This window comes from Equus asinus, chromosome 11 (assembly GCF_041296235.1).
Source record: "Equus asinus isolate D_3611 breed Donkey chromosome 11, EquAss-T2T_v2, whole genome shotgun sequence".
Classification (NCBI taxonomy): Eukaryota; Metazoa; Chordata; class Mammalia; order Perissodactyla; family Equidae; genus Equus; species Equus asinus.
Window position 1 is genome coordinate 33158716 of NC_091800.1, and position 14909 is coordinate 33173624.

Sequence of the window (14909 nt, forward strand, 5' to 3'; positions counted from 1 at the left end):
GGGTTATGATTGTACATTTCACTATTGATTTAAAAAAATATTTTTAACTACACTTGTAGAGGTAATTATAGGTTCATATGCAGTTGTAAGAAATAATACAGAGAGATCCCTTGTATTTTTTTTTATAGAGTTTCCCCTCTGGAAACATCTTGGAAAACTTTAGTACAACATCATAGCCGTGATATTGACAGATAAGATAGAGAACATTTCCATTGTGACAGGATTCCTTCATTGTTGTCATTTTATAGCCATACTCACTTCCTTCCTGCCCCGACCCCTCCTTAAGCCCTGGCTACTAGTAATTGGACAGGTCTTTGTCAGACAGGTGGTTTGCAAATATTTTCTCCCAGTCTGTGGCTCATCTTTTCCTTTTCTTAACAATACTGCAGATCCAAAGTATTTCATTTTGATGAAGTCCAGTGTATCAGTTTTTCTTTTTATGGATCATGCTTTTGGTGTGAAGTCTAAGAATTTGCCTAGTCCTACATCTCAAAGATTTTTCTCCTGTGTTTTTTCTTTTAATATTACATTTAAATTTATGATCCATTTTGAGTTAATTTTTATATAAAGTGTGAGAGTAGGTTGAAGGCTTTTTTTTGTTAACCTATGTGTGTTCAATTGCTCCAGCACCATTTGTGGAAAAGGCTGTCTTCCTCCATTGAATTGCTTTTTTTACTTTATCAGTTGAAGCATATTTATGTGAGTCTATTTCTCGGTTTCCTGTTCCATTGATCTACATGTCTGTCCCTCTGTTAATACCACAGTCTTGATTACTATAGCTATATTAGTCTTGAAATTGGGCAGATTCATTCCTCCTACTTTATTCTTCATTTTCAAAGTTACTTTAGATATTCTATTTCCTTTGCCTTTCCATAAAATTTTAGAATATTTTGCCTATGTGTACCAAAAAATCCTGTTAGGAATTGTATTGAACTGTTTTATCAGTATAGAGTGACTTCACTGTGTTGAATCTTTCACTCTATTTAGATCTCTGATTCTTTCATCAAGGTTATACCATTTTCAGCATATAAATCCCATACAGTATTTAATTAAATTTTTTTTGAGTGATTGTAAATGGTGTTGTATATTTACTTTTTGTGTCCACATGTTCGTTGCTAGCATCTAGAAATACGGTTGGTTTTTTTAATGTTGATCTTATATTCTGTGACCTTGCTGAACTCACTCATTAGTTCTAGGAAATTTTTTGGTAGATTCCTTGTGCTTCTCTTGACAATCATATCATCTTCAAATAGGGACAGTTTTATTTCTTCCTTTTTCTGATATGTATGCCTTTTATCTCCTTTTCTTGCTATATTGTGCTGGCTAGAATTTCCAGCACTATGTTGAGTAAGAGTAATGAGAGTGGACGTCCATGCCCTGTTCCTCATCTTACGGGAAAACCGCTCAGTCTTTCACCCTTAAGTATAATATTAGCTGTAGATTTTTGTAGATTTTCCAAGCTAAGAAAGTGCTGCTTTAGGGGCCAGCCCAGTGGCGTAGTGGTTAAGTTCATGCGTTCTGCTTCAGGGTTCGCTCTGTGGCCCAAGGTTCGTGGGTTTGGATCCTGGGTGCAGACCTACACACTGCTAACCAAACCATGTTGTGGCAGCATCCCACATACAAACTGGAGGAAGATTCGCACAGATGTTAGCTCAGGGCCAGTCTTCCTCACCCAAAAAAAAAAGTTCTGCTCTAATCTTATTTTTCTAAGATTTTTATTATGAATGGCTGTTGACTTGTCAAATGATTTTTCTGTATTGATCAATATGATTATATGATTTTTCTTCTTTAGCCTGTTACAATGGTGATTTTATTTGATTAATATGGTTGATTTCTATTATTGAATCGACCTTGTATCGCTGGGATAAACCCCACTTGATCATAGTATATAATTCTTTTTATATAGTGCTCAATTATATTTTCAGATACTTTGAATTTTGTGTCTATATTCACGAGAGTTACTGGTCTATAGTGTTCTTTCTTTTTTTTTTTGGTTGGAGAAGATTTACCCTGAGCTAACATCTGTTGCCAGTCTTCCCTTTTTTCCCCCCTGCCTAAAACCCCAGTACATAATTCTATATTCTAGTTGTAAGTGCTTTTAGTTCTTCTATGGGAGCCACTGCCACAGCATGGCTATTGATAGACGAGTGGTGTGGTTCTGTGCCTGGGAACTGAACCTGGGCCACCAAAGCAGGGCATGCCAAACTTTAACTGCTAGGCCACAGGACTGGCTCTATAGTGTTCTTTTTTTGTATTGTCTTTGTCTGGTTTTGGTATCAGGGTGATACTAACTTCATAAAATGAATTGAGAAGTGTTCTGTCATCATCTGCTTTGGGGAAGAAATTGTGTAGAATTGGTGTTATTTTTCTTTAAACATTCTTTAAACCAGTGACACCATCTGAGCATTTTTTTGGGGGGAGACTTTAAATTATAAGTTTAATTATCCTAATAGCTCATAGGACTATTCAGCTTATCTGTTACATGTTGAGTGACTTGTGGTAGTTTGCATTTTTGAGGAATTGGTCCATTTTGTCTAAGTTGTCAGTGTTGAGAATATTCTCTTACTACCTTTTTTGATGTCTGCAGAGTCTGTAGTGATATTCCATTTCATTCCATAATGGTGGTTTGTCTTCTCTTTTTTTTCTTTGTCATTCTTGCTAGAGGTTTGTCAGTTTTGATGTTTTTTCAAAGAATCAGCTCTTTGTTGATCTTAAAAATTTTTTTTCTATTTTTTTGTTGTTTCTTTCTTGTTTAGAGAGCTTCCTTTAAGCTTTCTTTTAGATCTGCCTGTGACAAACTGTCCTGGCAAGGATTTCTTTGGATTTATCCAGATTGAGGTTTGCTCAGTTTCTTCAATCTATAGGTTTCTGTCTTTTGCTAAATTGGGGAAATTTTCAGCTGTTACTTCTTTGAGTACTTTTTCAGACCTCCCTTCTTTGTGCTCTCCCTTCCTGGAACGTGACAGCACAAATGTTTAGATACGTTATTATAGTCCCACACATCCCTGGGACTCACTTCATTTTATCTCTGTTTTCTCTTTGTTGTTCAGATTAGGTGATTTATATTGTTTTCTTTTCCAGTTCACTGATTCTTTCCTCTGTTCCCTCTGTTTTGCTCTTGAGCCCATCCACTGACCTTTTTATTTGAATTGTATTTTTCAATTCTGAAACTTTTCTTTGTTTCTTCTTTATATCTTCTGTTGCTTTGCTGAGGTTTTCTGTTTTTTCATTTGTTTCAAGCGTGTTGATAATTTCTTGTTGAAGCATTTTTACCTTGATTGCTTTAAAATCTTTGTCAGATAGTTTTAACATCTCTGTCATGTCAATGTTAGTGTCTGTTGATTGTCTTCTTTTATAAAAATATAATCTGAAATCTTCCTGAGTTTTGGTGCTTTTCCCAGCACAAGTGCTTTTCAGTTGAAACCTGGACATTTTCATGTTATGCTGTGAGACTCTGCATCTTATTTAAACCCTCCTTCTTAGTTGACTTTCTCTGATAACTACTCTGGCAGAGGAAGGGAAGGCAATGCCTCACTACTGACAGGTGAAGGTCAAAATCGAGAACCCCCACTTGGTCTCCTTAGACACCCCAGAGCATCTTCTTGTTATTGCTAGGGGTGGCTAAGAGTTCTGGCTCCCCACAGGATTTCCACTGACATCACAGGTAGTAGAGGAGGTGGATTCATGACAGCCTAGCACGGATGGAAGTCTAGGCTCCCCACTCAGCCTTTGCTGGCCTAGGTGGGGATGAGGCCACAGTTTCTTCTCTGGTGTTTAGCTGGAGTAGAGCAATTATTGTCTAAAAATTTTCTGTCTCCCTAAGCTGTCTTTCCTGAAGTTTTAGCTAGAGAGATCAGGCTTTTGTTGGGGCTTTTTTTGTTGGTGCCCCTTGGCATTTCCAGCTTTTTCACCTCCAACTCTAGCATATACGAGGCAAAAAGAAAACACAGGGAACTCACCACCATGATGTTCCTTGGGTCCCAAGGTCCCTAGATGATGTTTCTTCTCTTTACCTTTTAGAGTAATCTTATGTTTGTTTTATTTATATAATGTCTAAGGTTTTTAGTAGTACTTAGTGGGAAGAATAGGAAAAAATACATCTGCTTCATGTCCTCAGAAGTCAATCTCAGTATTGACTTTTTGAAGAGTATGCTGGACAAAATAGCAGTGTGTGAAATTTCAACAAGAGATTACAGAATCTGCGTCCATTTTCATACAGAGACTTTGCTAATTGTAATTGAACCATATACACCCATAAAACAAGCCATCTGTTTGGCAGCATTGACCTGGAGCATACCAAGGGCTTGTGTCTCTCCTTGTGATAATACAAAAGAAACAAAATAGACTGTTGTCTGTGATCTCCCAGTCTAATTGGTACAGAAGACCAACATGTACAAAATAATAGAAGGGAAATGCTAAATTGTACTGCAGTGAATAGAGAGAGAGGGGAAAATAAATGTTGTCAGTGAATTATGATCAGGTTATAAACTAAATCTTCTTCCCTCAGTCCTCTTAATAGTTTATTAGATAGACTTGTCCCATTTTATTCAACATTTTATTTGAAGCCTTCCTTGTGCCAGGCCACTGTGCTTTAGATCTAGGATATAAGTATTAGTAAAATATACTCCTTCCCTTTTAGGAGATGTCAAGTTTAGTTGGAGCCAAGGATGAGAAGCAGATATAAGAAAGCAGACTCTTAAAATTTTAACAGTGCAGTGTGATACATCTTATATTAATGGTAGTTATGCTCATACAGAAGATATATTTTACAAGAGTGGAGTCCTGATTAGAGGCAAAAAAGACCACAGAGAAATGGTGAGATGTCATGCTTGGAGGATAACTAAAGACAGAAAAAGAACTGGGATAGAGAACATCCCATACGTAGCAACCCGTGTAAGGGAGCTTGGCAGCAGGCATGGGGCGTGGGGTTATATTGAGGTTCCAGTATTATATTAGGGTATGTAACTTTATATGTTTGCTAGCAACACAGCTGATTATTTACAAATGTTTAGATTTATTCACACTGCTCTTTGCTATGATCCAAGCCAGTGAATTTTTATTTTATTAAGATCACAGATGTTCAGAAGTCGGGTTTTTTTTTATGTGTTTGTGAATATGCTAGGGTAGTTGGTAGGTAGTATATTCAGTAGATGATAAATAGACAACCAGTTCTTTACTGAGACGCTGACTTTCTGTACCTGTCGGTACCTTGATTTTAAAAAATTCCAGCATACACTTGCAGTATGTTTGGCACAGAGAGAGCATTAAGAAAGGGCTCCTAAAGTTCTGTCCAACTAGTATAGAAAGAGTTTACTTTGCCTGGTTTTTACTGTCGTCTGCAAAGGAGGTTACGTCATTATTTTCTTTGGGAGCCAATTTTGTTTTCATTTTAAGGTAGTTTTTCTACCTACCTAGCTGATTAGCAGAGGGGAACGTGGCTCTTTATATTGCGGTGTATGTGAACAAGATGCTCCTACCTAACTGTTGTAGAGTTTCCATTTCAGATTTTACAGAATATGGTAACTGGAAAGCCTAAGGTTAAATCAAAATATTATCTTGTGTTTATGTTGAGCCAAACATAGCTTATATTTGGGACTTTATGCTTCAAACATTTTTAGAAAGTATTCTGTTTGATTATGTGGTCTAAGAATTAATCTATTTTTATTTCTTATTGCAGATGGAGTCTGGTGGTACAGTTTTGAGTACCAATTGGTCTGATGTAGGTAAAAGGAAAGTTGAAATCAATCCCCCTGATGATATGGAATGGAAAAAGTACTAAATAAATTAACTTGCTATCACTTTTATTGCATATATTCACCTAATGTGCATTGTGTATTAGTACTGCATTCTTGAATTTTGAACACTGAGTATCTTTTTGAAAGATTATACCTCTTTACCTCTTTGTGCTTTGAAATTATTTTCTCTGGTGTTCTAAGAGTCTAATGAAGAATGAAGATAATGTTTTATCACTTCTGTCCTTAAGCATTTCAGACATGCTGAAGTGGAAGATAGATTACTACCTAGTTTTGGGCGTGGAGAAATCATCAATGGAATATCTTGGGTTGTTGCCTTATTTTTGATGCATTGTTCTGTTAATAATTTATTAGACTTGGCAACTTTGGGTGAGCATAGATTTTTCAACTTCAGTGTTATATTGTTTGCTTTTAAAAACTGCTTTTGAATGGAATTGTAAATACAATTTTTCTATGAAGTTTGGTTTATTTACCTTTTTCTTAAGTTTTTAATGAGAACTTTGAGAAATTATTTATCATAAGAAATTCCCATTTGGTTCTTTTTATGGGAAGTATTTGTAATTGCACTGAGATTTTGGTCTTTAACTTCAAATTCCTGTATAAAACATAGACACTTGAGTTTAACATGCTGCAAATTTATCTATACTGAAGGAGAATCTGTGAAGCTGGGGCAAAGAGTGATTTGGGAAAGCCCAACTCCACGTCTTGCTGCTTTTGCCACAGCAGGAGTCCTGGAATTACAGCACTGGTGGTTTGGGTTTGGTTTTGTTTGGGTTTTTTGTCTTTATTGGAAAATCTCTCTTCTCACATCCCTATGATTACTTTGGTTTCAGTGGTTTAGGGTAGCTGCTGAGAGAGTAAATTAATACATATATATTTGGTATCTATCTACTCTGTAGAATAAATAGATATCATGGAACACATAGATACCATAGAATACAAAAACTAAAAGACATGATCATTAACTTTACAGAGTTTATAATCTAGCAGAGAGAGAAAATTAACATTCATGAAGGAATTATGGAATGGTTGAATGCTGAACTCATTAGCAATACAGTTTTGAGACACAAAAGAAGTGTTCTATGATTAAAATTCTTTGCAGCCTAAGCTGTGCATAGGCCTAGAGTACCTGTAGGTCTGACTTCATTTTCTGACCACAATGCCCTTGAGGTTGGTACCTGTTACGTCTCACTAACGTTTTGTGGCAAGGCACTACTCTGTCTGCTCTTAACTGAGGTTAGGGTGAATGGGAGGCAAATCAGTCATCATTTCAGCCTTTGAAAGAGTGGCAATTCAGCCCTTCCTTCTAGTCGTTGGACATGAAGCGTGGGAGAGTTCATCAGGAAAATGGTGGTGGGGCGATACCAGCCCATACCCAAACCTGTTGTGATAGCTTGTTTAAGCATGCAGCGCTTTTCACTTGTCTTCTGCCCACTTAGAGCTACAGGCTACTTTGTTTTTGAACACTGAAGGAAAAGGCAAAATTAAGTTCTTGCTTTTGTGAATTTCTCAAATTTTCTCCTTAGGGAGACAAGATAGTGATTTTTTTTTCCTGTATGTTAAATTTTCTCAATTACCATTAGTCCTAAGGGGTCGGGAGGCTCTTGCTACAGAGGTGGTAAGTCAGGGACATAACAGCGCTACACCAGAAGCAAGAATCCCAGCTGTGGCAAGTCTCTACCACTAACTAACTGGCTTTATAATCTTTAGCAGGTTTAGCCTTTCTATGTCTTAGTTCCTTTATCTGTAAATAATCTCTAGGGTTTTAGACTTATAATCAAAAGCCCATGATTCTAAATAAGGAAACATTTTGCCAATTAAGAGCAACTTTTTTCCTAAGAATGACACTATTATAATAGGAGTTGGTTTTTTAAAAGCTGGAACTTGTTTTGCTTGGGATACATTATATCTAAAGTATGCTTATCTGTTGGCTAGATTTGTTTAGTGTTAGGGCATTCCGGATTTTGCTGAGCCAAATGGAGTTCCTAATATACATGACTGTATTATAAAATGTACCTGGTCTACATACAATAGATTTATGGGTAAAGAAGGGGATCTTGAGAAGTAGGTTAGACTGCTGCCCTAGAAGACCACTCTCCTGCTTCTCCTTCACCGTTCTAAATAATGAACACTTGTAAGCCTCCAGAAAGTCAAACAACTTCATTTTGATTAAGAGCCTCTCAACTTTTTTATTCTCTCTTACTATCTCAACTTAGCTATTAATTGGTCTCACCTTGTTTCTCTATTTTCATTTCTCAAATTTTAGTCCTCTTAGTGCTCTTGGTAACCTTCTGTTTCTTCAGAATGTACCCTTTCCCCCCCTATTTCTTATTTTCCTTTCTAAGGTTTAATCCTAGAATATATTTTTTTCTTAATCTTAGATTCTTCATCTGTTCTGATTTCTGTAATCATTTGCACCTTGATGACTTCCCAGAATTCTCCCACTGTTTTCAAAGACTCTTGAATAGGATAATCTGTTGCTTTGAACTCTGTTATCAAGGAATCTCCTTAGATGGCTATACTACAGGTTTGAGACAGCATTGTCAGTTTTGATAATTTTCTGTTCTGTGTCCTAACCCATTCAGAGTTGGTTGCTAGCTGACAAGTTCAGTCTTCAACAACAATGGCAATTACTGACCACTTTAAAAAAATAATCTATTTTCTCTGTCTTTATCTGCAATGGAGAGAAGGAATGGTTTGCATTGATAACTATGATTTTTTGTAATATTTTCGTTCCTTAGATTTGTGATATTCACTAAATGCAGAACATGGAATCATTATTGTTATTGTCTCCCTGAATCTGGAAAAGCTTCATATTTTCTTAGCAGGCTAACTATATAGGACAAGGGAGAAAATAATTGGACTGTCCTATATAAACTTTGTAGATACATTTTAAATAAACTTAAAATGGGGATATGTCCCTATGTTATGAATAGGTAGAACTTTTAATTTAGTTCAATACTTTAATTATTTTTTGGCTATCCTTTCCCATTTTACCTTTCTTTTCTCCTTCCCTAATTATGTACATATCAGATTAGGTCATTGATCTCTGAGATATAGCATTGACCCAGAGCAGTATTGCCTATTAATTTACCATCTGATCTGCCTAATGCACTTTAATTCTATTGGGCTCTTCCTTGTCCAGGTTAATGTGCATCTCTCTGACTTGTAGCTATTGCTAACATTTCCAAAAATAGGTAGAAAATTTCTGGGTGGTGTGTGTGTTTCGAGAATGAGTTTTCTTTGTAACCAGCTCTAAAGTTTACCTTTACACTCATATCTGCTTTTAGAGCCTCATAGGAATATGGGTTTCAATGATCTCTGCCTTGGAGGAACCAAGGAGGGGAGGTAATAAAAGGTGAAAGGACAAAATAGAGGTGTCTATTCCAGGAAGAGTTAGGTGTAGTTTTAAATAAGAGGGATCATCAACATTGATCTGGTTGCCTTTGTCTCCAACTATGCATATGCTATTGCAATATCATTTTACACCAAGAGATTTTGTTTTGGAAATATCTGGGAACTTGTGGGCAAATTGGAGATAGTGATTTACTCACAAATGTTACTATTTGGGCCCATCCGTGGGATTTGCTTCTGAAATTAATTTAACTCTTAGTATCTCTTCCTACCTCAGTGAACTTGCCCCCCAAATCACCTAAAGTCGTATACACTAATAACCCTTTAGGGCAATAACAGTGATAGCTGTTCTGTACTAATACTTTTTATGGGCCACTTATCACTAAGTGCTTTGTATACACTACCTCATTTATATCAGCCTTGTGAAGTAGTGATAGCATCCTGTTAATACAGATCACAAAAATAAGGCCAAAGTCAAAGTTCACTCCACTGATAAGTGGCGGTTCTGGGATTTGAACCTGGGCCTGTCAGACTCCAGTGTTGATGCTTTTAACAACTGTGACTTGCTCCTCAAGTCAGTGAGTTGGATGTGCAATGAATGATTTTTGGTAAATCAGCTATCTGACAGTGAAGCAGAGAATGTGCAAGTTGAATGGTTCTATTCTTCTTATACACGGGCTAGGAAGGTATATTCCTAAAGATCAGAATATTAGCGTCAGTTTCTTAAGTAGGAAAGCTTATTATGAATCCAAACCTCTTGCCTCTTATGGAAAGTAATAAAAGCTAGTCATCTTAATTTATGTTGAAGGTGCTTTTTTCCTCAAATCCAGATAATTACAGGGAAATGAGATACCCGTAGAACTGTTACAGGTGTGAGAAGACTGGCACATCATGCTTATCAAATTCTTGCTCTTCTTTGAACTTGAGAACTCTCACACTAGTTTTCATTGTACAAATGCTAAGATTTTTTCAAGGTTTTTTCCCTAGATTGATGTATTAGGATCAGTGTGGCACTGATTTCTTCAATAAAATTGGAATGATTCAGGTTTAGTCCCTTTGTACAGAGCAATCATGATAGCATTTTGTATATATTCTGAATTTTGGCTTGTCTGGAATCTTCTAAATGTTATCTTTGCTGTGCCTTCGAATTTGAATTTTTAATTTTAATTTTTTTTTTAAGATATGCTTTTTTTGGTGTGTGGAAGATTGGCCCTGAGCTAACATCTGTTGCCAATCTTCCTCTTTTTTTTTTCCCTCCCTAAAGCCCCAGTACATAGTTATATATCCTAGTTGTAAATCATTCTAATTCTTCCATGTGGGATGCCACCAGAGGGTGGCTTGATGAGTGGTGTGTAGGTCCACGCCCAGGACCTGAACCCGTGAACCCCAGGCTGCCGAGGCAAAGTGTGCGAAATTAACCAAACCACTCAGCCACGGGGCCAGCCTCCTAATTTCAGTTTTTCAATTGAGACTTCTCAAACCTATCTCATTGACTTTAGTTTTTCTTAGGATTATAGGGTTCAGTTAGACAAAAAGATGTTTTAAAAACCATAGTGTTTGCCCAAAGGCAATTTTTAGTTTATCAAAAAGGGGTTAGGAAAATAATCTTCAGTGCCTATATGTGGGCTTTTAAAAACCCTACTCTGCAATGCAGCTACAAAAGCTCTAAATAATAGTAAAGTATTGCACATACTATAGTAGTCCCTGCCTATCCACTGGGGAGATACATTCCAAGACCCCCAGTGGATGCCTGAAACCAAATAGTATCAAACTCTATATATACTATGTTTTTTCCTATATCTATGATAAAGTTTAATTTTCTAAATTAGGCCGAGTAAGAGATTACCAACAGTAACAATAAAATGAGACAATTATAACAATAGACTAATAAAGGTTACCGTAGATCTTAGCAACTTCAACGTATGATTTTTTTTCTTTCCTTAAGTCGAGAACTTTCGCCTTTGTACTTAAGGCAAGCACATTACGGCTTTGGGGCCATTATTAAGTAAAATAAGGGTTACTTGAACGCAAGCACTGTGAAACCGTGACAGTCCATCTGATAACTGAGATGGCTGCTAAGTGACTAAGGGGCGGGTTAGCGTATACAACACAGATATGCTGGACAAAGGGATGATTTCACGTCTCAGGTGGAACAGAGTGGGGGTGGCGTGAGGTTTCATTACGTTGCTCAGAATGACATGCAATTTAAAACTTAAAGAATTATTTATTTCCATTTAGTATTTTGGGACTGCGGTTGACCACAGTTAACTGAAAGTATAGAAAGCAAAACCATGGATAAGGGGGGACTATTATATATACTTTAATGCTCTGTTAAGTGCATTAAAAAGCAGTATTGCATAGTGGTTAAATGCGTGGATCTGAAGACGGCCTGCTTGGGATCAAATCCTGGTTACATTGCTTACTAGCTGTGTGACGATGGGCAGGTACTTAATGTCTCTGTGCCTCAGTTTTCCTGTCTATAAAACTGGGATAATAATATCCACCTCGTGGGCTGTTATAAGTTGAATGAGTTAATATTAATTCCACAATTAATCCAGAAGACTCTAAAAGCTAAATTTGTGTGTGTGTATGACTCAGTGGTACAAAACTTGACCTAAACTTATAATATGAGTAGTCATATATTTTGCTGCAGAGATATTAATATGTTTAATTACAGAGTGCTAGCACAGAATTTGCTGAGGTTGTTACAAAATAAATGGTATATATCTATGTTGTATTCTAAAATTCAAAATTCTGAATTCAGAAACACATCTGGTTCCAAGGGTTTTGAAAGAATTGTGTGCCTATATATGTAAAAGTGCAAAGAGCAGCGCTTACTTACATCTCTTAGTTACAGATAACATCAGAGTATTTTATGTGCATTTAGACTGAGGTTTAAATCCTAAAGAAAGCCTTTTTCTTATGAATTAAGTCCTTCAGGATTTTGTCTGAGGAAAGTATATCAGCTAGTTAAAAATTTTAGTATAATTTTAAAAATAAGTACTTTGAGAGCATAAGAGTTCATTGAAAAGTTTTTAATTTGAATGAGTAGTTATTGTAATTTATTTAAGCAGAACTTAAATATGTAAGTATTGTCAACAGTACTTCAAAAAGAATCATAAAATGTAATGATGGCACAAGATACAGACTATATGTAGAATGTTAAAGGACTTCCTTTCAGAAGTTCCCTGATTTTAATTCCATTTTAATTTAAATCTCAAAACAGAGTAAAACTATTAGGGTTTATAAAAACAAGGTGCAGAATCACACCACTCATAAACCACAGATTCCATCCTCTTATTTCCATCAGTGTAGAGAAGCTGATAGATGTTTTTGCAAGAGTTGGTTCATCAATCCTATTTCCCCCCCGCAAAGAATCGGTGGGGAGCAAAGATAAGTATGTGCAGTCCTTTGTATATAGACACTACAGTGGACTCAGGTTTGGAGTTCTCACTGAGATACCACTTTTTCCTTATCATTTGTACCCTAGCATTGACCTTTTCTGTGACTGACTGACTGCAAACGAACACTTTCATAAGTTAGGTTAGGCTAGGGATGTGTAGCTAGTGACCATGAAATATGCTAAGATGTTGAATGCATTTCCTTGGCTTTACTATTATTTTGCTATTTATTAGTTGCAAAATGATCAGTTTCTTTCATTTCTACTCTACCACAGAGGCAACTGTTTTATAGTGGAGGGGATACTAACATGTAAATCTAGAATCTTAAAATCCCAGTTCTGATACTTGAATAATGGTGTGTTTTGAGGACAAATGACCCTATCTGAACTTTTTTCTCATCTGTAACATTGGATGATGATTACCTGTTAGATTGTGAAGATTTAACCAAGTCCTGACTCAAAGGATGTAACCAATAAATGTTACTTAAGTATAAAGTCCTTGATTTTTTTTTCTCAGTCTTGTTGAGTAGTGAAATTCCTAAAAGGAGGCTAACAAGTCTGACTTTTACCTGTTATTCAAGGGCTTTGATAATCAGCCTCAAGCAAGTATTTTAACCTCATATGTCACTTCTTCACTGTTAGCTAAGCTCCAGCCATACACAATACACTATTCAGAGGTTGGCAGACTCTTTTTATAAAGGGCGTTATGGTGAATATTTTTGGCTTTGTGGGCCACATATAATCTCTCTTGCATATTCTGTCTTTACTTTGCAAACCTCTCCTCTGTCTGAATATCCCATGTATTTTTATTTTTTTCTTCCTCTGTCTGAATATCCCATGTATTTTAATTTTTTTCTTCCACCCCACTAGGAAAGCTCCAACTTCCTATTGATGTGTCAAAACTGAACTCATATGCCACCTCCAGGAAAGCTATTGAGTCAACCGCTGACTTTGTAGCAGTTGGATGGAGTTACTTGCTTATGGTTGAGGTGTCCATTAGATCCTTTGATAGAGTCACACAAAAACCACCGTGTCTCAAGAGCATGTTTGAGAGTCTGACCTCTTTTATCAAGTCACTATAACTGATTCATTTCTTCCCCCTGTGACTGAGCTGACTTCCAACTTTGTATCTGCGGTACCTGGCACATAGAGAATTTGATAAGTGGATGGATACATTTGCTTTCCGTCTTAACACTGCATAGAATGTCCTTATTTTCTTCTAGTCATTCTTTGTGTCCCAAACAAAAAGGTCAGTACTCTTCTGAAATCCCCCATTCCATGCCCTCCACACGAGTTCTTTGCCATTCCCAGCTGTGATGTGAAAGTGCCTTGTTTGTGCTTTTACAGTTTCACTGGTTTTAGGGTTGGTTGCAGTTGTCTGTTACACCTTGTGTGTCTTGCTCAGTTACAGTCTTATTTACTTAGCTGTGGGTCTTTGGTGCAGAGCACAGTGTCTTTCACACAGTAGATGCTCAAGTATTAGAACTGTTACTTTACCCTAAACTAATTTTTTTAAAGGTTTACTTTGTTTTTATATCATGCCCTTGAAATTGATCATTTATTCATCAGTATAGATAGAATAGTAATTTTTAAGTAGGTTTTTAACCCATGGCCATGAGAACTAAATCTAATTTGTTCCTAAGTTATCTGTATTACTTGAGGGAATATAGCAGTTATATAACTAATCAAAACCAATGTGATATCCACATGTTTTTTGTTTTACTATTTAAATTTCAGATTCCTTTTTTTCTTGTCTAATTATTTTAAAACCAATATGTGTATGTTTCCTTAAGGGACTGAAGTTTACTTTTTTTCTTTTTAATCTCTTTTTTTTTCCCCCCTCTTCTCCCCAAAGGCCCCCCCAGTACATAGTTGTATAGTCTAGTTGTGAATGCCTCTGGCTGTGCTATGTGGGACGCCGCCTCAGCATGGCTTGATGAGCGGTGCCATGTCCGTGCCCAGGATCTGAACCGGGGAAACTCTGGGCCGCCAAAGGGGAGCACGTGAACCCAACCACTTGGCCACCGGGCTGGCCCCTGAAGTTTACTTTCTAAGTAGGTTAGTTATCCTTTCAGAAGAAATCTTGAGCCCAAAGAACTTGGGTCTAGAGTAAGGGAGGCCAGAGTTTCACAAAGCCAGGCATGGAATTGGTTTGGGCGTATGGAGAGGCCTGGAAACCAAGAGTGAGTCTAGCAGTTTCGTTAATAAGCGTACCAACTTCTGGCAAAAATTTGAACTGCTCACTATCACATTTTTTCCAGAAAACCCCCCAAGGAAAGTTTGAGATACTGAATACTCTGTGACCCTCCTTGGTGAGGGTTGCATACTTTATTTTTTAACAATATTAAAACCCTTGAGGTCTGTTGGTCAAAAGCCATAAACCTTTTTTTCTTGGAGTGGAT

The 14909-nt window shown here is 36.7% G+C and overlaps 1 protein-coding gene across 1 annotated transcript in view; it reads left to right on the forward strand.

Moving 5' to 3' along the window:
* Window positions 1-6049, forward strand: part of SUGT1 (SGT1 homolog, MIS12 kinetochore complex assembly cochaperone) — a 37891-nt gene extending 31842 nt beyond the window's left edge. The window contains exon 13 of the mRNA XM_014854856.3: window positions 5678-6049. Within this exon, the coding sequence (XP_014710342.1) occupies window positions 5678-5779 (102 nt within the window). The 3' untranslated portion in view covers window positions 5780-6049. The remainder of the gene's footprint in view (window positions 1-5677) is intronic.
* Window positions 6050-14909: the final 8860 nt, after the last annotated feature.